Here is a 21,692-nt window from a genome sequence, read left to right as displayed (position 1 = left end):
TTCCTCTGATTGGAGTCTCTCTCCCCTTTCTCTCTGCCTGGCAGGATCCTACTCTGCCCTTGGAGCCCTGCTTAACCAGCAGAGGCTGTGTGGTGTACCTGGAGCACCAGTTCAGCTTAGACGGACTTTGTTCAAATCCCAGCTCTGCCACCAGCAGGTCATGTGACCTTGGGCAAGGCACTTAGCCTCCCCGCCTGGGTCCTTTCTTCTGTAAATTGAGGCTAATAGCAACTGCTTTGCAGGGTTGTGAGGCTCCGTCAACAAAGCTGGAGAATTTCAATTAATGGTAGCCATGGCCATTTTATTTCTAAGACGAAAGCTACCTCCCCTGTGAAGACTTTAGCCATCCTTCTCCCACCCTGTCCTGAGTATGGCCTCCATCATGTTTCATCAACTTTCTCCTTGTCTTTGCAACATCCGAAGGCTCCACTGACACCTCATGGATGGAGCCCCTGATCTCCCCGCTTAGAATCACAGGTCGCCCCTCTCCACACCCAGCTTCGTTGCTGCTTGACTTTTCTCCATAGTGCTCACCAGCCCTTGCGCTCTGCTTGTGTATTCTTGTGGATGCGAGTTCCGTGAGAGCAGACGGTCCTGTCTGCTCACCCCTGTGTCCTCAGCGCCTAGAACTGCACCTGGCACTCGCAGATGCTTGGTCAGGATTTGTTGACTGCATGAATGAATCATTTCTGTGTCATCAAGGGGGTTCAGATGGCACTGCCCTCCCTGGCTGTTATGGGCTGAATTGTGTGCCTATAAAGTGCGCGCACGCTGCTGCAACGGCCTGGGGTTCGCCGGTTCGGATCCCGGGTGCGCACCAATGCACCGCTTGGCAAGCCATGCTGTGGCAGCGTCCCATATAAAGTGGAGGAAGATGGGCACGGATGTTAGCCCAGGGCCAGTCTTCCTCAGCAAAAAAAAGAGGGGGATTGGCAGATGTTAGCATAGGGCTGATCTTCCTCACAAAAATAAATAAATAAATAAGAGGTGATTAAGATTAAATGAGGTCCTGGGGTGGCTTCTAGTCCAGAATGAGTGTTGTCTTTATAAGAAGAGCAGATTAGGAGAAAGACACGCACAGAAGGAAGACCATGATGTGGGGACACAGTGAGAAGGTGGCCATCTGCAAGCCAAGGAGAGAGGCTTCAGAAGAAATCAACCCTTCAGACACCTTGATCTCAGACTTCCAGCCTCCAGAAATGTGAGAAATCAATTTCTGTTGTGTAAGCTCCCCAGTGTGCGGTACTTTGTTATGGCAGCCCTAGCAGACTGATACACTGGCTGTGAACTCCTTGAGGACAAGAACCGCGGTCTCTTCATCTTTGTATGTGCCATGTCCACAAGGTTCTGGCCCATACTCATACTCAGTAAACAGGGGTCTAATCGAATTGCATTCCACTCGCAACAGAGAGGGTGATGATGGAAGCAGCACCAGGTGGTAAAGGAGAGAGCCCTGTGCAGACACCCAGAATGAGTGGTTCGTAATTGTCTGTATAGGCTGGCCATTTCTCTGTATGTTATTCATTCCAAGGTATTGCCACTTCTCATTCATTGTTGGGGTTTCTTTATGGTGCGTGATAAATGCCATAATGGATAAAAGGAAAAATCCAGTCAATGCCAAAAACATGCAAAGGAGGCAAGAGTCTGTGTTTGATGTTTTGCTCCCTTTCCGTGCAAAACGTGCGTGTCACGCTCTGTCTTAGTTGTCCTGTGAGGAGTGGGACTCCTAGAAAGAAGGAGGCACTATGGAGAAGAGTCATAAATGAAGGAAACTTCTTACCCATCCTCTCCTTCAGGGCACTAGGATCTCAATCACAAACGTGCTTAGTTCTAACCTGCTCAGACCCCCTCCCGAGGGCAGGGATCGCTTCTGAGGCTGCCCATTGCTGGGCCCTCAGCAGGTGGCTGGAGCAGCCAGGGGACAACTCGTTGCTGCCTTTACGTGGAGTGTCTTCAGATTGGCACAGAAAGTGTCTGTGCCCAGTTCAGACCCAATGGGAAGCTGGCCCAGGGTGAGACTGACTATGCAGAGCAGGTCTGTTGGGATACTTGCCACCCAGCAAGGAAGGGACTGTGTTGGAGTTTTAACATGCATTTTATTCACTCATTCATTCATTCATTCATTTTTTTATTTTTGCCAATTTCGGCCAATGTACATATGAATCTGACGACTTGGCCTGAAACACTGTAGCCTTCATGCCAGCAAGTCCCAGGCAACGTGGCACTGGCCCTGACCTCACTGGAGGCTCGCAGACTCTCAAAAGGACAGTCGCCACCCCTTGTTGGGCCAGGATTCTTCTTCCAAGGGCAGTGGTTCTCGCAGCTCCGTCAACAGGAGCCTGAGAGATGAAGCCCTCAAAGGCTCAGTGTTTTCCGAGCCCTCCCTCCCCTTCTTTCTTTCTCCCTTCTTCTTTCTTTCTTTTTAATCTGCTGTTCTTTGGATCCCTGGTTGCCGAATAAGTTTTAGAAGATACTGTTCATTCTGAACTACAGTTTTTGGACTATGGAGAAGATTTTGGGATGTTTCACCACAATCTGGCTCATTTCTTGGCCTCACTTGTCAACAGATTTAAATAATTCTAGTTATGGGGAGTTTCTGCCTCTTCTCCCCTGCACCCAGTCCTGCCTGATTTCTTTGTTCTGCAGGAGAAAATTCTCCTTTTGCTCCCTCTGTTAAAAATTGTAATTCAGGGGCCGGCCCGATGCCATAGTGGTTAAGTTCCCGCGCTCCGCTTCAGTGGCCTGGGGTTTGCAGGTTCGGATCCCGGGCACAGACCTATGCACCACTCATCAAGCCATGCTGTGGCGACATCCCACATACAAAATAGAGGAAGATGGGCACAGATATTAGCTCAGGGACAATCTACCTCAAGCAAAAAGAGGAAGATTGGCAACAGAGGTTAGTTCAGGGCCAGTCTTCCTCACCAAAAAAAAAAATTTTTTTTTAATTGTAATTCAAATGCTGAAGCTTCTTGGCTAGTGGGGGCAAATTTAGCCACATTCTGCTGTGTCAATAGTATCTCCTATGGAACTCCAGGACCTCCTTCCCTTACAGAGCTCCTCCACTCATATAAGCCCCAACACACACATGCACACACATGCACACAGACACACTCATGCACACGTGCACACATGCATGCACACATGCACACACGTTACTGAGCATCCACAAGAGGTCTTCCCATACCTCATCACTCTGTATCAGCTACAGTTCCCACGAGGTAGCCACCCCACAGTTAATTTCATTATTCAACCAATATTGATGGAAAGCATACTGTGGGCCAGGTATGTTCTAGGCTCTGGGGAAACGAAAGTGAAAAGTTTCTGCCTTTATGGAGTTCATGTTCTAGAACGGCTCTGTCCAGTAGAACATCCTCGATGATAGAAATATCCTACAATGTTTAATATGTGGCTATTGAGCACTTGAAATGTGGTTAGTGTGACTGTGGAACTGAATGTTTTTTATTTTAATTAATTTAAATTTAAAGAGCCACGTGTGGCTAGTATTGGCTGCTGTATTGGGAGCACAGTTCTGGAGGGAGAAACAAACACTAAACAAGTAGGGAAATACTCTCTCCTCCCTCCTCCTTTAGCCACAAAATATATAAATGTATATAATTTTTAAATATTGAAAAGTGCTGTGAAGAAGGCCAAGCAGGTAAGGAAACAAAGAGGGCCTGGGGGAGGCTGGTTGGAGTAGGGATCAGGAAAGGCCTCTCTGGGGGGATGGCTTTTAATGGGGCCGTGAGGACTGAGGAGCTCTGGGGGTGGGACGTGCTGGCAGAGGCCCTGTGATGGGAGTGAGACACCTGTTCCAGCAGCCAGAGTGTGAGCAGCAAGCAGGGAGGGAAGCCTGGGCCAGAACGTGCCGGGGTTTGTAGGCTGCTGTAAGGGCGTGGAGTTCGCTCTGATGGGAAGCCAAGACGGGGCTTCATGTAGAAAGGGGACGTGAACTGATTCCTACCTTAAAACATCCCTCTGCTGCTCTGGAGAGGGAGGAAGCAGGAGACCCGTGGGAGGCTGCCGTAGGCTTCCAGGTAGGAGATGACGGTGGCATAGACAAGTCAGGGAGAGGTGGAAGTGATAAGAAGTGGTCTGGTTCTAGATTTATTTTGAAGATAGACTCAACAGGATTGCTGATGGATTAACTGTATTGGGTGAGACAGAGGTCTTTGGCCCGAGTGAGCAACAGCGGAGCCACTGATGGAGATGAAGAACTCTGGAGGGGATGACACATGTTTAAGGGGGTAACTCAAGAGTCTGATGGGCGGGGACATGGAGGCTGAAGATGTCAGTTTGGTTGTGGTCAGCAGAAAGACAGATTCCCCTCTGCTCTGCTGTGCCCGTGTCCTCTCCTCACCACAGCCCTGACGGATCCTCACCGACTGCTGATGAAGTTGCCCTGCATGAAAATGCAGGGGCTCCAGCCTTAGAGTGGCCGGGTTTTGGCTTCACAGATGGGTGTAGGCCTCAGCAGATGGGTGTGGGCCCAGAGTCCCACTGAGGTGCTCATGAAAATAAATCTTCACTTCTGCCCTCGAGCCCTCTCTACAGTGGGGCTCAAACCCAGGCCAGTGGGAGGGGCAGGAGGTGATATGCCAACTCCTCCGTTCCCTTCCTCCTGGATATCAGCCATCCTTGTTGCAAAACACTTCTCTATCCTCCTTTAGCCACAAAATGAAAGGCCTTCCTCTGCCTCAGCCCATGCATTTAGACGTTCAACACGGCCCAGCGCATTAGTTCCCCAGTTTGGATTCTGTTAACATATCCTACCTCCTAATAAGCGAATTGTCCCTGTACTCCCAAATTAATATTTGTTTAATACAATTCCAATCAAAATTCTAACAGGATTTTATTTTGTAGATGATTCTGATTTATGAGAATTGATTGATGGGAATAGGTGATCAAAATAACCCAAAACTGTTTTGCAAAAGAACAGTGATAAGGAGGAACTCCCTCTACCAGATATTAAAACATGCTCTAACCTGCCAAAAATATTTTTTAAAGCAAGGCATAAGTGCAAGACTCAATACTGGAATAGATAACCCAGAAACGTCCTGGTATATATGAAAATTTAATGTATGACAAAAATGGTTTCACAAATTAGTGAGAAGAGAAAAGATAACACAATACACGCTACCGAGATAATTGGTAACTTGCAAAGAAATAGAGTTGTGTCTTACAGCTTAACCTAAGACCAGTCCCATTCCAGATGAGTTAAATGTAAAAACTAAAGCTAAAACACTCTAAGAAAACATAGCATAATATGTCTCAGCTATCAAGGCAGGGAATCACTTTCTATATATAAAATCACAATGAAAGAAGCCACAAGAGAAAATGATTAATAAATTTGCTACCCAAAAATTAGAAATTTTACATGAAAAACACCATATATGAAACTAAAATGTAAATGGTAGCGTGGAAGTTTTGCAACAAATATAATATTGGTATTCTGATTATAGAGAGCACTCATGCAAATTAAAAATAAAACCACTGAGCATCACAATATAAAAATGACATCAACATACAATTCACAAAGAAAGAATACAAATGGCAAGTAAATCTTTGAAAACAGTTCACCCTTATTAGCAATCAAGAAAAGCAGAAAAGCATATGAAAACAGTTTTCCTCTATTTAATCAGCAAGGCTTTTGCATAGTAATATTTCATGTAGGTGAGTGGCAAGTCGGGCACTCTCATTTTATTGCCAGGGGAAAGGCCAGTTGATGCAAAAACTCAGCCATATGAGTCAAGAGAACTTAAAATGTTGACACTCTGACCCAGTGCTTCTATTGCTAAGCATTCATCCAAAGGTAGTTATCAGAAACAAGGACTCAGGGTGTTGGCTGCAGATTTGTTGATAAGAGCCAAAAACAGGAAATAACTTAAATGTCCAACAAAAGTCAAATGGCTAAATACATTATGTGTGGTATATCCCTACAATGTGATACCATGCAGCCATTTTTTAAATCATTAATTGGCTCAATATTTATAGAAATGGGGAGCCTTTCAAGTGAAATGAAAGAACTACAATATTGGGAGTGATTTTTTTTCTCCTTTCTACTTCAGTGCATTTTCTAGATTTTTCTATAGCAATTTTACTTTTATGATAAGAAACAAAATGTTCACATTCATTTTCTAATGGCCATATAAATTCTACTTGCCAGCCCCAGGTAAGCATGTTGCTTCTGATTATACCATCAGTAAAAGCAGCTTGCGAGCCCAGCAGTATTTCATCTGCGGCGTCCCTCCGCCACCCCACCCACCACTTCAGAAGATCTCAGTACCTTTGTTGGTGTGCTGTATCCTAAACGTGAACAAGTCACCTGCATCCTCATTTGCTTGCTTTGGGCCTGTTCCCACTGCCCTTCCCAGAGAAGGGAAGAGAAGAATGTGATCTTTCATTTTTACGTACACTCACTCTGACGCCGTCTGTGCCTACCTGGGTGTTTGTTTTGGGTGCCATTTGGGATGGGTCATGGGTACAATTCAGAAAGACATGCTCATTTCTTTTGGCTTGTGGAGAAATACTGACCCTATCTTTGTTCTTATCCCACAGGTATGATGCTGCCTCTCATGTTTAGCCATTGGAACAGTTACAATTTTCTGTGCTGAAATCATTCTGAAAACTCAAACACTAGACTTCAGCATTCAAGAGAAGCCAAAGCCATTGGGGGGGAATAAAGCCAAAAGCCTTTTATCTTATTTGTTCCAAGAATTTCACTGCCCCTTCCCTGCCTGCCCCCACCCCCAAATAAGCCATCGCACACAGACAGGCAGCATGGCGAGCAAACGAAAATCTACAACCCCGTGCATGGTTCGGACATCACAAGTAGTAGAACAAGATGTGCCCGAGGACGGAGACAGGGCCAAAGAGAAAGGAATCAGCACGCCACAGCCTGACACAGCCAAGGACGGTTGGGCAGCGGAACCTGAAAGCTCTTCCAAAGAAAATGAAGTGATCGAGGTGAAATCGACAGGGGAAAACCCATCCAAAAAACTCCAAGGTGGCTATGAATGCAAATACTGCCCCTACTCCACGCAAAACCTGAACGAGTTCACGGAGCACGTTGACATGCAGCACCCCAACGTGATCCTCAACCCCCTCTACGTGTGTGCCGAATGTAACTTCACAACCAAAAAGTACGACTCCCTGTCTGACCACAACGCCAAGTTCCACCCCGGGGAGACCAACTTCAAGCTGAAATTGATCAAGCGCAATAATCAGACTGTCTTAGAGCAGTCCATCGAAGCCACCAACCACGTCGTGTCCATCCCCACCAGCGGCCCCGGAAGCAGTGACAGTGATCCTGGCATCTCGGTGAGTAAAACCCCCATCATGAAGCCGGGGAAACCGAAAGCTGATGCCAAGAAGGTGCCCAAGAAGCCCGAGGAGGCCACCCCCGAGAACCACGTGGAAGGGACCGCCCGCCTGGTGACAGACGCGGCTGAGATCCTCTCGAGACTCGGAAGCGTGGAGCTCCTCCAGGACACGTTAGGGCACGTCATGCCTTCTGTCCAGCTGCCACCAAATATCAACCTTGTCCCCAAGGTCCCCGTCCCACTGAATACTACCAAATACAACTCTGCCCTGGACACAAACGCCACCATGATCAACTCCTTCAACAAGTTCCCTTACCCGACCCAGGCTGAATTGTCCTGGCTGACGGCCGCTTCCAAACACCCAGAAGAGCACATCAGAATCTGGTTTGCCACCCAGCGCTTAAAGCACGGCATCAGCTGGTCCCCGGAGGAGGTAGAGGAGGCCCGGAAGAAGATGTTTAATGGCACCATCCAGTCAGTACCCCCAACAATCACTGTGCTGCCCGCCCAGCTGGCCCCCACAAAAATGTCACAGCCCATCCTGCAGACAGCTCTACCGTGCCAGATCCTTGGCCAGACCAGCCTGGTGCTGACCCAGGTGACAAGTGGGTCAACAACCGTCTCTTGTAGCCCCATCACGCTTGCTGTGGCTGGAGTGACCAACCACGGCCAGAAGAGACCTCTAGTGACTCCCCAAGCTGCCCCCGAGCCCAAGCGTCCACATGTTGCTCAGGTGCCAGAGCCCCAACCCAAGGTGGCCAACCCTTCACTGACCCCGGCCAGCGACCGCAAGAAGACGAAGGAGCAGATAGCACATCTCAAGGCGAGCTTTCTCCAGAGCCAGTTCCCTGACGATGCTGAGGTCTACCGACTCATCGAGGTGACCGGCCTTGCCAGGAGTGAGATCAAGAAGTGGTTCAGTGACCACCGGTATCGGTGTCAAAGGGGCATTGTCCACATCACCAGCGAATCCCTTGCCAAAGACCAGCTGGCCATCGCAGCCTCCCGACACGGTCGCACGTACCATGCATACCCAGACTTTGCCCCACAGAAGTTCAAAGAAAAAACGCAGGATCAGCTTAAAATCCTGGAAGACAGCTTTTTGAAAAGCTCTTTTCCAACCCAAGCAGAACTGGACCGGCTAAGGGTGGAGACCAAGCTGAGCAGGAGAGAGATCGACTCCTGGTTCTCGGAGAGGCGGAAGCTTCGGGACAGCATGGAACAGGCTGTCTTGGATTCCATGGGGTCTTGCAAAAAAGGCCAAGATGCGGTGGCCCCCAATGGTGCTCTGTCTCGACTTGACCAGCTCTCCGGTGCCCAGTTAGCCAGCTCTCTGCCCAGCCCTTCACCAGCAATTACAAAAAGTCAAGAACAGGTTCATCTCCTGAGGAGCACCTTTGCAAGAACCCAGTGGCCTACGCCCCAGGAGTATGACCAGTTAGCAGCAAAGACTGGTCTGGTGCGGACTGAAATCGTGCGTTGGTTCAAGGAGAACAGATGCTTGCTAAAAACCGGAACCTTGAAGTGGATGGAGCAGTACCAGCAACAGCACGTGGCGGATGATCATGGCTACGACGCCACGTCTAGGAAAGCAGCAAAAGCCGTCATCACCGAGAGCCCAAAGAACGGGAGTGAGGTGGGTCAGCAATATTACAAGGACCCCAAAAAGCTCTGCGAAGAGGACTTGGAGAAGTTGGTACCCAGGGTGAAAGTGGGCAGCGAACGAGCAAAAGACGGTTTGCCAGCAAAGCCTTCAGAGGCCACCTTGGACAGGTCAGAGGGCAACAGCCGGGATGGCCAGGGCAGCGATGAGAACGAGGAGTCAGGCGTCGTGGACTGGGTGGAGGTGACAGTCGGAGAGGAGGACGCCATCTCAGACAGGTCGGACAGCTGGAGTCAGGCCGCAGCCGAAGGCACGGCAGAGCTGGCCGACTCGGACTCCGACAGCGTCCCTGCCGAGGCCGGCCAGGCCTAGACAGGTAATTCCACCTGCTCGCCCGGGCCACTAGGGGAGGATGCTGGGTTTCTTTCTTTTTATTGCCAGAATTGATATAAGTTGTAGGATACAGAGATGCTAACACGGATGATAGGTTCTTTTTAAAGATTCTTTTAAAAAAAATAAGAAAAATAGGGGCTGGCAGATGTACATCCCTATTTGCAAGGCTGTGCTGAGTGGTGACAGCACTGCTGCCTGTGGCCTTTGGGGGCCTGTCCGTTCTAAAGTCTAGTAGCGATTGTAACAACAACACATCCTCTGTCCGTTTTGTGTTTGCTGCTGTAAGAAACAAACATGAAAAGGATGTCTTTTCCTTTTTCTTTCTTTTTTTTTCCCCCCTTTTCTTTTGTTTTTGGATTTTTTTCAAGTGTAAGTATCCAGGTTTACGGAATAGAGGTTTGGGGTTGTTTCTTTTAACCTGACAGGTTCTGACGGTCCTTGGTATCTGTCTTGTCATGACTAAAGGAAGGTGCGTCTCATTAAGTCACCCGGCTCGTAGCTGCACTGATTGGGTCCCCGGAACCCCTTGAATCTGGAAGAAGCTGGTGTAAATTAGTCCTGTGGAGCCACAAAAGCCTGGGAAGGGAGGTTACCATGGTTACTAATGGCCATGTCATCCACGTAATGGGATGTGCCACCCAAGCTTGGTGTGTGTGCTTCACAGGAGGTCCCTGCCAATCAGGGCCTAAAGCCCAGCAGCTTGCCTGGTGGTGAGTCTAGAAAAAAGAATTAGGGAGAGGGATACGGGAGGGACAGGTCCCGTGTGGCCAACGCGGAAATATTCCACGGACAGCTTGGAACCAGGAGGGAGAGGCACGTTTTACAGCCTGCCCAGGTTGGCTTCTCCAGAGGTCACTTAAAAAGCAATAGAAGGGGCCCCCATGTCATCTTTAAAAATAGTAAAATAAAGGTGAGAACCTCCAGGAAGATTGATAAGGCCCCAAAGGGAGCCCTGGAAATTAGCATGCCTCTTTATTAATGAACTCGGACAACTTTGGCTGGCCATGTCACTCATCAATTCATTGATTGGGTAATAAAATGAGGCACCTGACAAAAAAAAGAAAATCCTCCAGAAACCTGTTTTAGCCAATTCCATCAGCTAGTAAAAGGGCAATTTGATGAGCAGCCAATCACAGAATGCCATCTTCCTTCCCCTCCACTTTTCAGGAGGAAGTGGTAATGGGTGGGGGTGAGGATACGGCCCAGGGAGGTGGAGGCTCGTGATAGGAGGAAGGGGGCCAGAAGGCTACCCAGGTCACCAATAGCACCAACTACCTCCATCTGACTACCTCCGTCCTCCCTCTGGCCATTTCCCTGCCTTCTTATAAGATGCTACCAGTCCAGCCCAGGTCTCCCTTGTGGAAATGAGGGAGCCATTTTTTTGTCCCATCAGAATCTTCCTGAAAGTTCCTAACTTGTCCTGTCTTCTGTCCTGGACCTATTTGATGCCTGACGTAAGTCTACATAACTGCTTTTTCCTCATACCACAGAGTAAACAATAGAATTCAGTTCAATTCAACAAATATGTTCTGAGCACCTACTGTGTGCGGTCGCTGTGCTAGGCACCTGAGATAACGTGATGAAGATGACAGATGACAGTCCTCGTTCATGTGGAGCTCAGTCAGGCCAAGGAGAGAGTAAATTGCTCTTTCATTTCCTAGCCAGGGTGATCTGTGGTGTGCCAGAGATGGGCATGGCTGTGTGTGGGAGCACACAGGAGGGGCACCCAGGCTGGGGTTCAGAGAAGGGTTCCTGGAGGAAGGGACCCCTGACTCAGGGGTTAGCTGATGGGAAGGAGTTAGCCAAGTACACAGATAAGGAAGAGAGTGTTCAAGTGGAAGGAACAGATGAGGCAAAGGTCCAGAGACAAGAAAAGGAATGGTGCAGCTGAGGAATCGAAAGAGGTTTGGTGTAGCCGGGAAGTCAAGTTTGGGGTTCAGTAAACGATAAGAAGATGCAAACTAAAAGAAAACCCAACGATTTTCCACAGCAGGCAAAAGCTATTCTGAACCGACTGTGTTTGCTGAGTTGAAGGATGCTAAGTGTCTCTGTATCCCAGAGTGAGCTTGGATGGCACTCCTGGGTCCCCATCGCTGAGTGGGAGGTGTCTAGGGGTGGCAGCTCCCCAAGCCCCTGAGGCCACCTGTCCCCATCCCTTGTCTCCCAAGCTGTACCACCACCAACAGTTGAAAAGGCCCATCTGGGTCGGCTGCCACTCGTGCTCACCTGAGGCCCAAGAGAAACGTAAAGGGAGGAAGCAATGCTCACGCCATAAAGACAAGCTTTGGGAAGGGAGGAAGAAGGATGGAGGGAGATGCAGGGCCTCCTGAGTGGGAGAGGCTGAGCTGGGTGCTCTGGCCACAGATGGTCTTATCAATTCTCCTAGCAACTCTGAGAGGTAAGCTTCCCCATATTTTTATAAACCCAGAAACTGACTCGGAAACCAAGGCACTTACCCACATTCCTCCAGCCAGCACGTCGGTTTCGCTCCAGAGCGCTCGCTCTTCTGACTGCTGTTTCTGCCTCTATTCCCAACGGAAATTCCCCAATTCTGGTTGACTCCCTGGTGGCAGTGGGGAGATCCCTAGGATTTTGGAGTTGACTTTTAATTTAACATCAGATACCTCAAAGATGTAAGAACTAGCTGTCTCCCCCCAAAATCTGGGAACTCCCAGGAACCTCTTTTTACGGTTATTTATGGTAAATGCCACAAGTGTGCGCTTGAAACTGTTCCTAAACAAGATTCCAAGATCTTCTTCACACCTGGCGACGTCGAAATCCCTAATTGGCTCCCTGATATTTTGGAGGTGCCGTTGCATTGAGAAAGGAGCTGCAGTCCTCACTGGCGGTGGCATCCTGGACAGAGGCACCCCTTAAAGGAGCCTTTCAACTTAGAGGGGAAAAAAACCTCCCCAAATTACTTCACAGCTTTTACGAATCAAACACATGGGTCTCTTGAAATTCATAAATACTCAGCGATGCCTTTATTTAAACACATTTATTGAGGAAACTGCAGTTGGGTTCGGTCATTACACATACAATAATCCTGCAAATAATGCATGGTTTCGACTTCATAAAAGGTGTTATGTGATGCACGTATGAGAGAGAGGACTTGGGGAAGCCACCGAGAGCTGACTCGGGACGGGATTTCCTCTGCAGGAGTTAAGCGTCTCCCCTGGCCGGTTCCTCTGACTGAAGCTTTGCAAGGCTCACAACAACTTTTGCCTCAATCCATGCTCACCTTCCCGTGAGGTTAGACACAAAGATAAGGAGTCCTTCCCAACCCTTGAGTTGTGTTGTCTCTATTCAACCTCTGGGTCCAAACAGTTATCGAGCCATCCGTGGAGAGACCTGTCCTGGTAAGAATCTGAAAAATAAATGCCCCCTTTCCTAAAAATGAGTCAAAATACTTAAGCCAAGCATTGTCAGACATCTGCCTTGGTGTTTAGCCAGATGGAATATCCCAACACTAGTACCCCTAAGAGTTTCTATTTACTGATCTGTGCCATATGCTCGACATTCTTCTAAGCACATCTATTAAATCCTTGAAACTTCATGACAACCCTGTAAGACAGGCTTTTCCCCCATCGTACAGAGGGCAAAACTGAGGCTCAGAGAGAGTTGTCCTGGTTTCCTCAGCCAGCAGCTAGTGGAGCCTGGAGGCCACCTCTTGTCTGTCAGGCCAACACCTGACCCAACCACCATGGCCCACCAGCTCTCCAACAGTGGCACCACCACCGCCGCCCAGGCAGAACCAACAGGACATGGTCGTTTTTTAATTCTATGTGGGAGTGGAAACTGTTGCATAACTATTCTTCACTACCTCCCGATTTCTGACTATTTCCAACTCCTGATGAGTAGAGATGGCTTTGGGGAAGAGGTACATTTTGTGAAATGTCAGAATATTTTTCCATAGTTTTTTCCACTATTTTTCCATAGTCAGAAATATTTTCCATAGTTCAGCTTGCTTAAAATATTCAAGGCTTCCAAGTGTTGCTTCCTGCCTACAATTTAGGATCCAGGATATGTTTATGCCCCCACAATATATTCAGATTAGCTATCCAAATACAGATATTTGAATGAATGGATGGATGAAAATATTGTAATTATGTCTTTCCCTGTCTTTCCTCCACCAGACCCTTGAAGGCGGAGACCATATCCCATTAACCCCTGACTCCCCAGTGCCCGATTCAGAGCAGATGCTCAATAACGATTTATTGACTCAACCTGAGAATTAACAAAGACAGTTGGCTTTCAGTTATCTGGGATCTGGTGTCTCAGTCCTTTTGCTTCTCCTCATTTTTTTTCCCATCACTTATTAGTCCCATTAGATGGCAGCAGTCAGAGGAAGGGAGTTGGGACAGTTTTCTTTCCATGTGTGTGAGCAGCTCAAGGGAGAGGTCTGTTGAAGAATTGATCACGGGATATTTACTAAGCGATGCTTCTCATGGACTGCACATTAGCCTCACTGCCCTGGTACCTAATGGAGAGTTAACTGTTATCACTTCCATTTACCTAATTCTGGAGCTTCTCACACTAGGAATTCTCACTGTGCTTTGGGCAGCTTGTAGCAACTTCAGAACCATGAAATCTAAGCCTCTCATTTTTCAGAGGAGGGATGCAGGCCCCCAGGAGAGGAAGTAACCAGTCCAGAGACATTCATGATAAGTGACTTGGGTCATTCATCCATCAAGTATTTGTGGAATACCAGCAGCATGCCAGGCTCTGGAAGGCAGTGGTGTCCAGCTCGTCCCTGCCTTCATGGAGCCCATAGTCTAATGAGGAATGAAGCTTTAATCAAATAAAAAAGGAAAAGCTGACAGGTGACAAGTTTTTTGAAGGAAAGGTACATGGTACTGTGAGAATATAGAGTAAGGGAATTTGACCTGATGTAAGGTGTTGGGGAAGGTTTCTTTGAAGAGATAGTAGACAAATTGAAGTCCAAAGCGTTAAGTAGGAGTTGGCTGGGCAGAAAGGAAGGAAAGCCATTCGAGGCAGAAAAAACAACATACTCACAGGCCCTGAGACCAGAGGGAACTTGGCGCATCAGGGGACCTGAAAGGTGGCCATTGTGGCTATGACTTGCCTGAGTTCACAGTTCACAGACGAGCAGGGCTTAAAAGCCAGTGTTAGGTGGACTCATGTATAATCAAATTTTCCCTTGAAACTCCTGTAACTCACCAATAAAGAAGACTATATGTGATTCTGTGTATATGACCCTGTAGAGAAAGTTTGAAACTCTCTGAGATACTCACGGAAAGAGCAAAAGGAAAGTCAACTTGCAGATGTCTGAGTGTTCAGACCTTTCTGCCCTAGTGGTAAATGGAGGATGGATGGTGGAAAATTCTAGAGCACCCACATGCCTATACTCTTTATTATCTTTTACTATTAAGTTTCTATAACCTTAATGTATTGGTCAACCAGGGCTGCCATAACAGAATACCACAGACTGAGTGACTTAAACAACAGAAATTTGTGTCACAGTTCTATAGGCTGAAAGTTCAAGGTGCCAGCAGGGTTGGTGTCTGGTGAGGCCTCTCTCTTGGCTTACAGACAGCCACCTTCTCTCTGTGTCCTCACATTGCCTTTCCTCTATGCATGTGCACTCCTGGTGTCTCATCCTCTTCTTATAAAGACACCAGCCCTATTGGATTAGGGCCCTGCCCTTATGACCTCATTTAACCTTCATTTCCTCCTTAAAGGCCCCATCTCCAAATATAGTCACATTGGGGTTTAGGGTTCAACATACGAATTTGGGGGGGACACAATTCAGTCCATAACACTTACTAATAGAGTTGTCTGTTGTTAGAATTAAATGAGATAATATAAGTAAAAGCTCCTAAATGCGTCTGGCATTAGCATCAGTGCCTGCTCAGTGGATGCCGACTCTGAAGTTGCACTCTCTTCTCCATGTGAGGAAGAGCTTGGCCATCTGCTTCCTGCCTTTCCAAGTTGACTGTTTCAGTTGGGGCCCCACTGGTACAAGCTCATGCTGTTGGGTGTTAATTGCATCTTGGGGGCAGGGGTCCTGGGGCAACGACAAGGGGTAACATTTGCTGAGCGCTTACTGTGGCCAGGCACTGCTCAAGCACTTTACGTGTGTTAACAACTCTCTGAAGACGTTATTCTTTTATGGCTGATGAGAATGAGGCACAGAAAGGTAACTGGTCCAACATCCTTGAGTTATGAAAGTGGTAAAGCTTGGCTCCAAACCCATAACCACATTGGGAGTCTGCCTAGTGAGTTTGAAATATACTTCCATTTGCTCAAATTCTTTGAACTCCACTGGATAATATCCACTGATGGAAAAGGAGCAGGAAGGGCCAGTGGCCCCTCTGATTCCTTCTGCCTTTGAGCCTCCCTGGGAGCAGCCTGGGAAAGATTTACCTGGCTTATAAGTCTCATCAATTTCCCCAGCCCCAGAGGCTCCCCAGACCACTGCAGGGGAAGAGCTTTGGCCAGTCACTCCAGAGCTGACTGAGGCCTGGTGTGGGGACAATGTGGGATGGGATGGAGTTTTCCCCGTCCAGTGGGAAATTGCTTAGTCCTTCTCCATGCCACCATATTTTCCTTTTCTCCATTCTAATTAAAATTAGACCATGCCCCCTCCCAGTAAAAGAAAGTCTGACTCAGAAGTATTATTGAGAGATAATAAATCACTATCATAGTGCTTGTCTTTCTCTTTCATGGAGTATGATGTTCTTCTCTCCCGAGTCCACAGGCCTTCGGGAAATCCCTACACGGAAAATTAAAAAGAAAGAGAAAGCTATCACATGGGAAAAGAATTCTAATTGTTTCATGTCTCCCCAACAGGTCAAGTAATAGGGAAGTAGATTTTGCTAAAGAATTAGTACTTTTTAACATTCCAAGTTGCCCCCAAGATAGAAAGGGATGGCTGTGGGAGGCAGTGGGCTCCCTGTCCTGGGCAGGGTTCAGCCTCAGGGAGAGGCTGGACGTCCACATGGTAGAAATGTTCAAATAGTGGCCATAAGGTAATGGGCCTGATGACCCTGCAGTCTCTTCCCAAAGCTGAGATCTGGTGCAGGAGGATCAAGGGATCTATCAGGTCATTGGTTCTCTGCGGTGGGGAATGTCTCTGACCAAGTGGTAAGATTCCAGGTAGAAGCACAGGGGATTAGCAAGAGGCCACAGACTCAAAATCACTGGGATACTCTAAAAAAAAAACCTGAAATGTGAACTTTGTCACCAACCTCGTGTAATCAGCCACCTCTAACAGCACCATGCTCTCTTCCCATTTTTCACTCGTTAACAAACATTTGAATATCCCGTGTGGGCCAGACCCAGTGCGGGGAGGGGGTGGCAGGGATCAGCGGTGAACACTGTGGGCACCGTCCATGTCATCACGGGCCTCACAGGATGTCCCAATTAACCAGGCAATTTGAAGACAGCGTGATAACAGCTGTGCTGGGAAAGCCCCGGGGCGGGAACTTTTAACAAGGAGACCTGCCGTTCTGGAACAAGGCCTTCCGGGCCTGCAGCTGGGACTTGCTGCCAGAGGGATGGCGATTGGGCCTCAGCTGTGTCCCTGAGGGAAAAACCGCCCCTGCCCTCTGTTTCCAGCGTCTTCCCAGCCTCACTGTGAGAGTGCTGCCAGCTCCCACAGCCTGAGTCCTGCCCACTGCTACACACGCTGGGAGATGCCAAAGAGGAATTGAGGTCCAGAGGTTCCGAGGATGCTTCCAGGGCCTGGAGCCATGCACAGACATCTGGGAAATCTGCAAAGGCCAAAAAAAGAATGGCTTTGTCTTCCTTTCTCTAGGTCACCCTTTTGGCCTTACAATCTGTTTTGAGGGGTGGGGGTCTTTTTTAAGGGGCCTTGTCCAGCATTCTTTCCTTGACTAATACATATGGTTGGAGGACTATACCTGTTCATGAAATTATACAGGGAAGAAGAACTACCTTAACATTGAGGTTTATCTAAAAACTGAGTTTTTGCCAATCACTTAAAGAGACAGGGTTCAGTTTTGTTTATGATATGAGAGAAGGAAAATGTACACACACACACAGGCAAGCTCGCTTACACCGAAGGCCCTAATTTTACACCTGGCCTGCCTCGAGGAAAAATGAAGCAGTATTTGTGGAGCACCGTATCCTCTGCATGCCTCATTTGTTACCCTCCCAGCAGCGTTGGTGGTGAATGATGGAAGCGAGTCTCAGGAGGTTAGGTAACTGACCTGGGCACACAGCTAGGAAGTGGCAGACCCCGGATCCCAGCTTTCTCCCGCTCCACAGGTCTTTCCACTCCGCCCCACCATGACGAATACCCATAGTGCTGTGCTGACCTGGCCTTCTTCAGCCTGGTTGGGAGAAGGAAGAGCGGTGGCTGTCTACCCACCATGGGCTGTGTTTCCTGGAGTCCTGAGAACTATTCAGGTGGACGTCCAATCAGAGGCAGCTTCCTTTCCAAAGGCGGTGGAAGTCCATTTGGTGGGAAAACCCTGTTCCTTGGAGAGCACAGGAGGAGGCTGGCTGTCATCTGTGCCCACCAGGGTGCAGGTGGCTCTGCACGGGACCAGCAGCCCCTACCTTTGAAGCAGACATGCTCTCTCCTGTACCTGGTGGCTCCCTACAGGGAGTGGCTGTGCCTGCAAAACAGGGAGCCCTGGATTTGGGTCAGGTGTAGGGAGGAACAGTTAAAGGTGGACTGGCTGAGGTAGAATCCAGGCTCCAGCCCTTACTAATCTTTCTGAGCCTCTATTTTGCACTGCAGAGTGGGCCTAACAGTCGCCTCCCTCCTGTTACGGTAAGGAATAAATGAGATCACCTGGATTATCCTTAGCATCAGGCCTGGCTCATAATAAGTAAGAAAAATATTAGCTACTCTCATTGTCACAGTCATGATCCTTATTGTTTTTGACTGTGCTGCTGAGCAGTCATGTGCCCTGGGAAAATCACTTTTCCTCCCTGAGCTTCCATTTTTTCCCTCGTGAGATGAGTGATGTTGGCGACGTCACCCATAAGGATCCCTGTAGCCCTCATGATTCAGTGACTTTTGCTGGGTCACTTTTGGGTGGTCCCAGATCCCAAGGACACCCCCAGAATCTGATTTTATCCATAGACGTTTCTTTTACAAATCGGTTTCTTAACTCCAATATTGAGACTTATTATCAGGAGCATCTAGGGAATGTGGATACATTTGGCATCTAGATATTAGGAATGAATGACAATATAGATGGGCTGCTGATGCCTTTGGCTGCGAAGTCTGGTCTTCTTGCTCTTGGTCCCCTGTACAAAAGACACTTCTTAGGACCTTCCTAGTGAGAAGTGGCTGAGCCGTAACATGGCCTTACCAGGAAGGAGGCGAAGTAAAGCCAGGGGCTTCAGGAATCTACAGATTTGATCAACTGCCAGCCTGTCATGGAATACTGGCTGCATCTGTTACGCCCCTGAGCCCTCTCCTGGGGTTCCTTGCCCAGGAGCTCTGGATCCCAGGAGCCCACAGAGGTCATAAAGTCTGTCTTAGTTTGCTAGGGCTGCCATAAGATACCACAAACTGGGTGACGGAAACAACAGAAATTTATTCTCTCCTAGTCTGGAGACTGGAAGTCTAGTTGGCAAGGTTGGTTCCTTCTGAGGGATGTGAGGGGGAAGTCTGTTCCTCGCCTCTCTCCAAGCTTCTGGTAGGTTGCTGTCAATCCTTGGCTTGTAGATGCATCACATGCATTCTGTCTTCATGTTCACATGGCCTTCTCCCTGCACGTCTGTCTCTGTGTCCAAATTTCCCCTTTTGATAAGGACATCAGCCATATTGGGTTGGGGCCCACCCTAGGGACTTCATTTTAACTTGATTACTTACCTCTGTAAAAGAATTTCCAAATAGGGTTACATTCTGAGATACTGAGGATTGGGACTTGAACATATCTTTTTGAGGGGACACAGCTCAACCCATAGCAAGGTCCTTGGACTATTTCCATCACTTCACAGTATATAAGAATTAAACATTTCTCCATAGTGACTCTTAATAAATACTGTTTGTTAACAGCACTGACGCTGGAGATTGCCTGGGTTTGAATCCCGGCTCTGCCACTTAGTAGCTGTGTGATCTTGGGCAAATTATTTAGCCTCTCTGTCCTCAGTTTCCTCACCTGTAAAATGGGAATAACAATACCTACACCTCCGAGGATTGATATAAACATTAAATTAAAAACACACGTAAAATGTCTCACCTTATTATGATTACTATTATATATCCTACCATGTTTGGAAGAGGCTCCATGTAACAAAAACAATGAAAGCATGTATAATACATACCGTGTAGCAGGCACTATTCCAAATGCTGGTGCGTATATCTACATATTTAATCATCACAACAGCTCTACGAGGGGGATGCCGTTATCATCCCTGTTTTGCAGAAGTGAAACGAAGCCCTAGAGAGATTGTCACATGTGTATGGCCCCACAGCCAGCAAGTGGAAAGGTCAGAACCCAAATTTAGGTTTGTCTGACTCTAGGGCCTTTTAGGAACCACTGTGACTGGCTGCCTCTCCAGCAATAAGAAAAGGGTCTTGTAAAGATAAAAAGAATCACAGGCCACCTCCTTCCTTTGCCCAGAAAGTCATCCTGTTTTCAAAGGCCTGATCCTGGAGGCGTTTCCCATGGTGTCAGACTGTGCACGGGAAACACTCTCCCTTAAAACAGGCCCCAAACTTGAAGGGTGTTGGTCTCTCCTCCAAGCCAGGGGATGGCTTCGGAAGGCCTCCTCGCTGGGAGAGCCAGGAAGAGGCGGCCACCGATGCCATCCACCCAGGGAATGACGATCATCTCCCTGACATCTTGTCTCTGTGTTTGTGTCATCTTTCTAGGGAGGTCCGTCTGGACTGCTGTGCTGATAACTGCTGTGCTGTCTTTGAAGAAAGAAGAGAACTTCCCTCTCCGGCCACCGGCCATCCTGGCCAGAGACTGACTCCCAGTGGAAATACTTAGCCTGCGTGTGCCTGCAGGGTGCGGGAACCCCAGCTGCTTTCACACGCACCTGCCAGAGGACCGGTGGGAACTGTTCATAGTGCCAAAGTCCTACTACTGCGTTTTCAATGCGCCCTTGTAAATAGTTTGCTCCTCTGCCCCGGCCCCCGCCTCTTGCTATACTGGAACCGATTTGTACAATGTGGGAATTTTGTTACCTTTTTAATCGAGGGCAACTCTCTTTTCCAGCACTACCATTGTAAGGTTTTTTCCAGGAGGGAGGGCTGATCACACGTGCTTTTTCTCTTTTTGCCTTTTCTTTTTTTATTTTTATTTTATTAATTTGGGGGAGGGGGGAGTGTTAGCATTAGTGCCATTATATCTACTGGATTTTAGGTAGGGGGAGTTCATTTTTTAAAGGTAGTTTGAAATTTGGGAGATTTCTCGGGGTGGGGAACGGCTGGGATTCGAGCGTCTGTCTCAACTTGAAGAGGGTTTACAAATAGCGGATCTTCCAAGTCAAATCTGTTTCCAGTTCTTCCCCCAGCCGCCTCTGGGGTCCTGTTTAGCCACGCACACGGCTTTCTGAGCTGCCAAGAGGCAGGTCTGGTTTTCGACGGCCCGGCCTCTCAGGTCAGACCGTGGGCCCAGCCAGCACCGGGAGAACTGGGTAGCAGGTGGCTGTCATTTTTAAGCACCTTTTTAGATACCAGCAGAAAGGGCTCCCACATTTGTCAACATTGTCATTACTTCTGTGAAATGAAAACAAAACGAGATCTTCCTATCTAGATGGTACAAAGATGAACAGTTTTCATTTCATCATTTTGTTTCATTTGGTTTTCATTTCTGTTCCTAACTGCCTTTTCTCAGTGTGGTATTTGACAAGATTTCAGCTTGAAGCCTCACCATCAATTGATTCTTTCTGTTTTTTTGTTTTGGGCCAATTTTAGATTCCTGAGTGCACTTTTTTTTTTTTCCAGTTAGTCCTAACTTTTAAAGAAGAAAAACCAAGAGACCTATCTGGTGTAAATGTTGCAATATGAATTGTGTTTGCAATCCTTCTCCCCTCCCCCACTGGCCCCCATTTGAGTCCACTGCACAAATAAAATGCTAGGGAGTTTGGGAAAAAAAAAAACCAATTTTTCTAACTTGTCGCTCTTTTGTTGTAACTCAATAAAGCAAAAACTAAACATTTTTATAACGTTTTCCTCTGCTCCTCGGTCTTCATTGCTGCTTGGCTCCCACAGCACTGCATGAGGGTCCCAGCTCAGCCACCTCCTATTTCAAATCCGTGCTGACCGTATTTCTCATTTTCCATCTTGGTGAAGTCTGATGTCGCACACAGGACTTTAAAAACAGGGTGTAAACATGCACATGGGAATCTTCATCATCTCTCTTTGATATAGAGAAGTAAGTGATAGGCCCTCCCTTCTCCAGGGTCTTCACAAATAG

The 21,692-nt window shown here is 47.8% G+C and overlaps 1 protein-coding gene across 2 annotated transcripts in view; it reads left to right on the top strand.

Moving 5' to 3' along the window:
* The window catches only part of ZHX2 (zinc fingers and homeoboxes 2), a 153,355-nt gene extending 131,910 nt beyond the window's left edge, over window positions 1-21,445 (top strand). For both annotated transcript variants that reach the window (XM_004431106.3, XM_087447491.1), the window contains 2 exons: window positions 6,559-9,301; window positions 20,141-21,445. In XM_004431106.3, coding sequence (XP_004431163.2) covers window positions 6,781-9,297 — 2,517 coding nt within the window. In that variant the 5' untranslated portion in view covers window positions 6,559-6,780 and the 3' untranslated portion in view covers window positions 9,298-9,301; window positions 20,141-21,445. The remainder of the gene's footprint in view (window positions 1-6,558; window positions 9,302-20,140) is intronic.
* Window positions 21,446-21,692: the final 247 nt, after the last annotated feature.

This window comes from Ceratotherium simum, chromosome 23, assembly GCF_057802395.1.
Source record: "Ceratotherium simum simum isolate JZ-2026a chromosome 23, ASM5780239v1, whole genome shotgun sequence".
In the NCBI taxonomy this organism is placed as follows: domain Eukaryota; kingdom Metazoa; phylum Chordata; class Mammalia; order Perissodactyla; family Rhinocerotidae; genus Ceratotherium; species Ceratotherium simum.
Note: the sequence above shows the minus strand (reverse complement) of the source record. Positions and strands in the feature narration are given on the sequence as shown.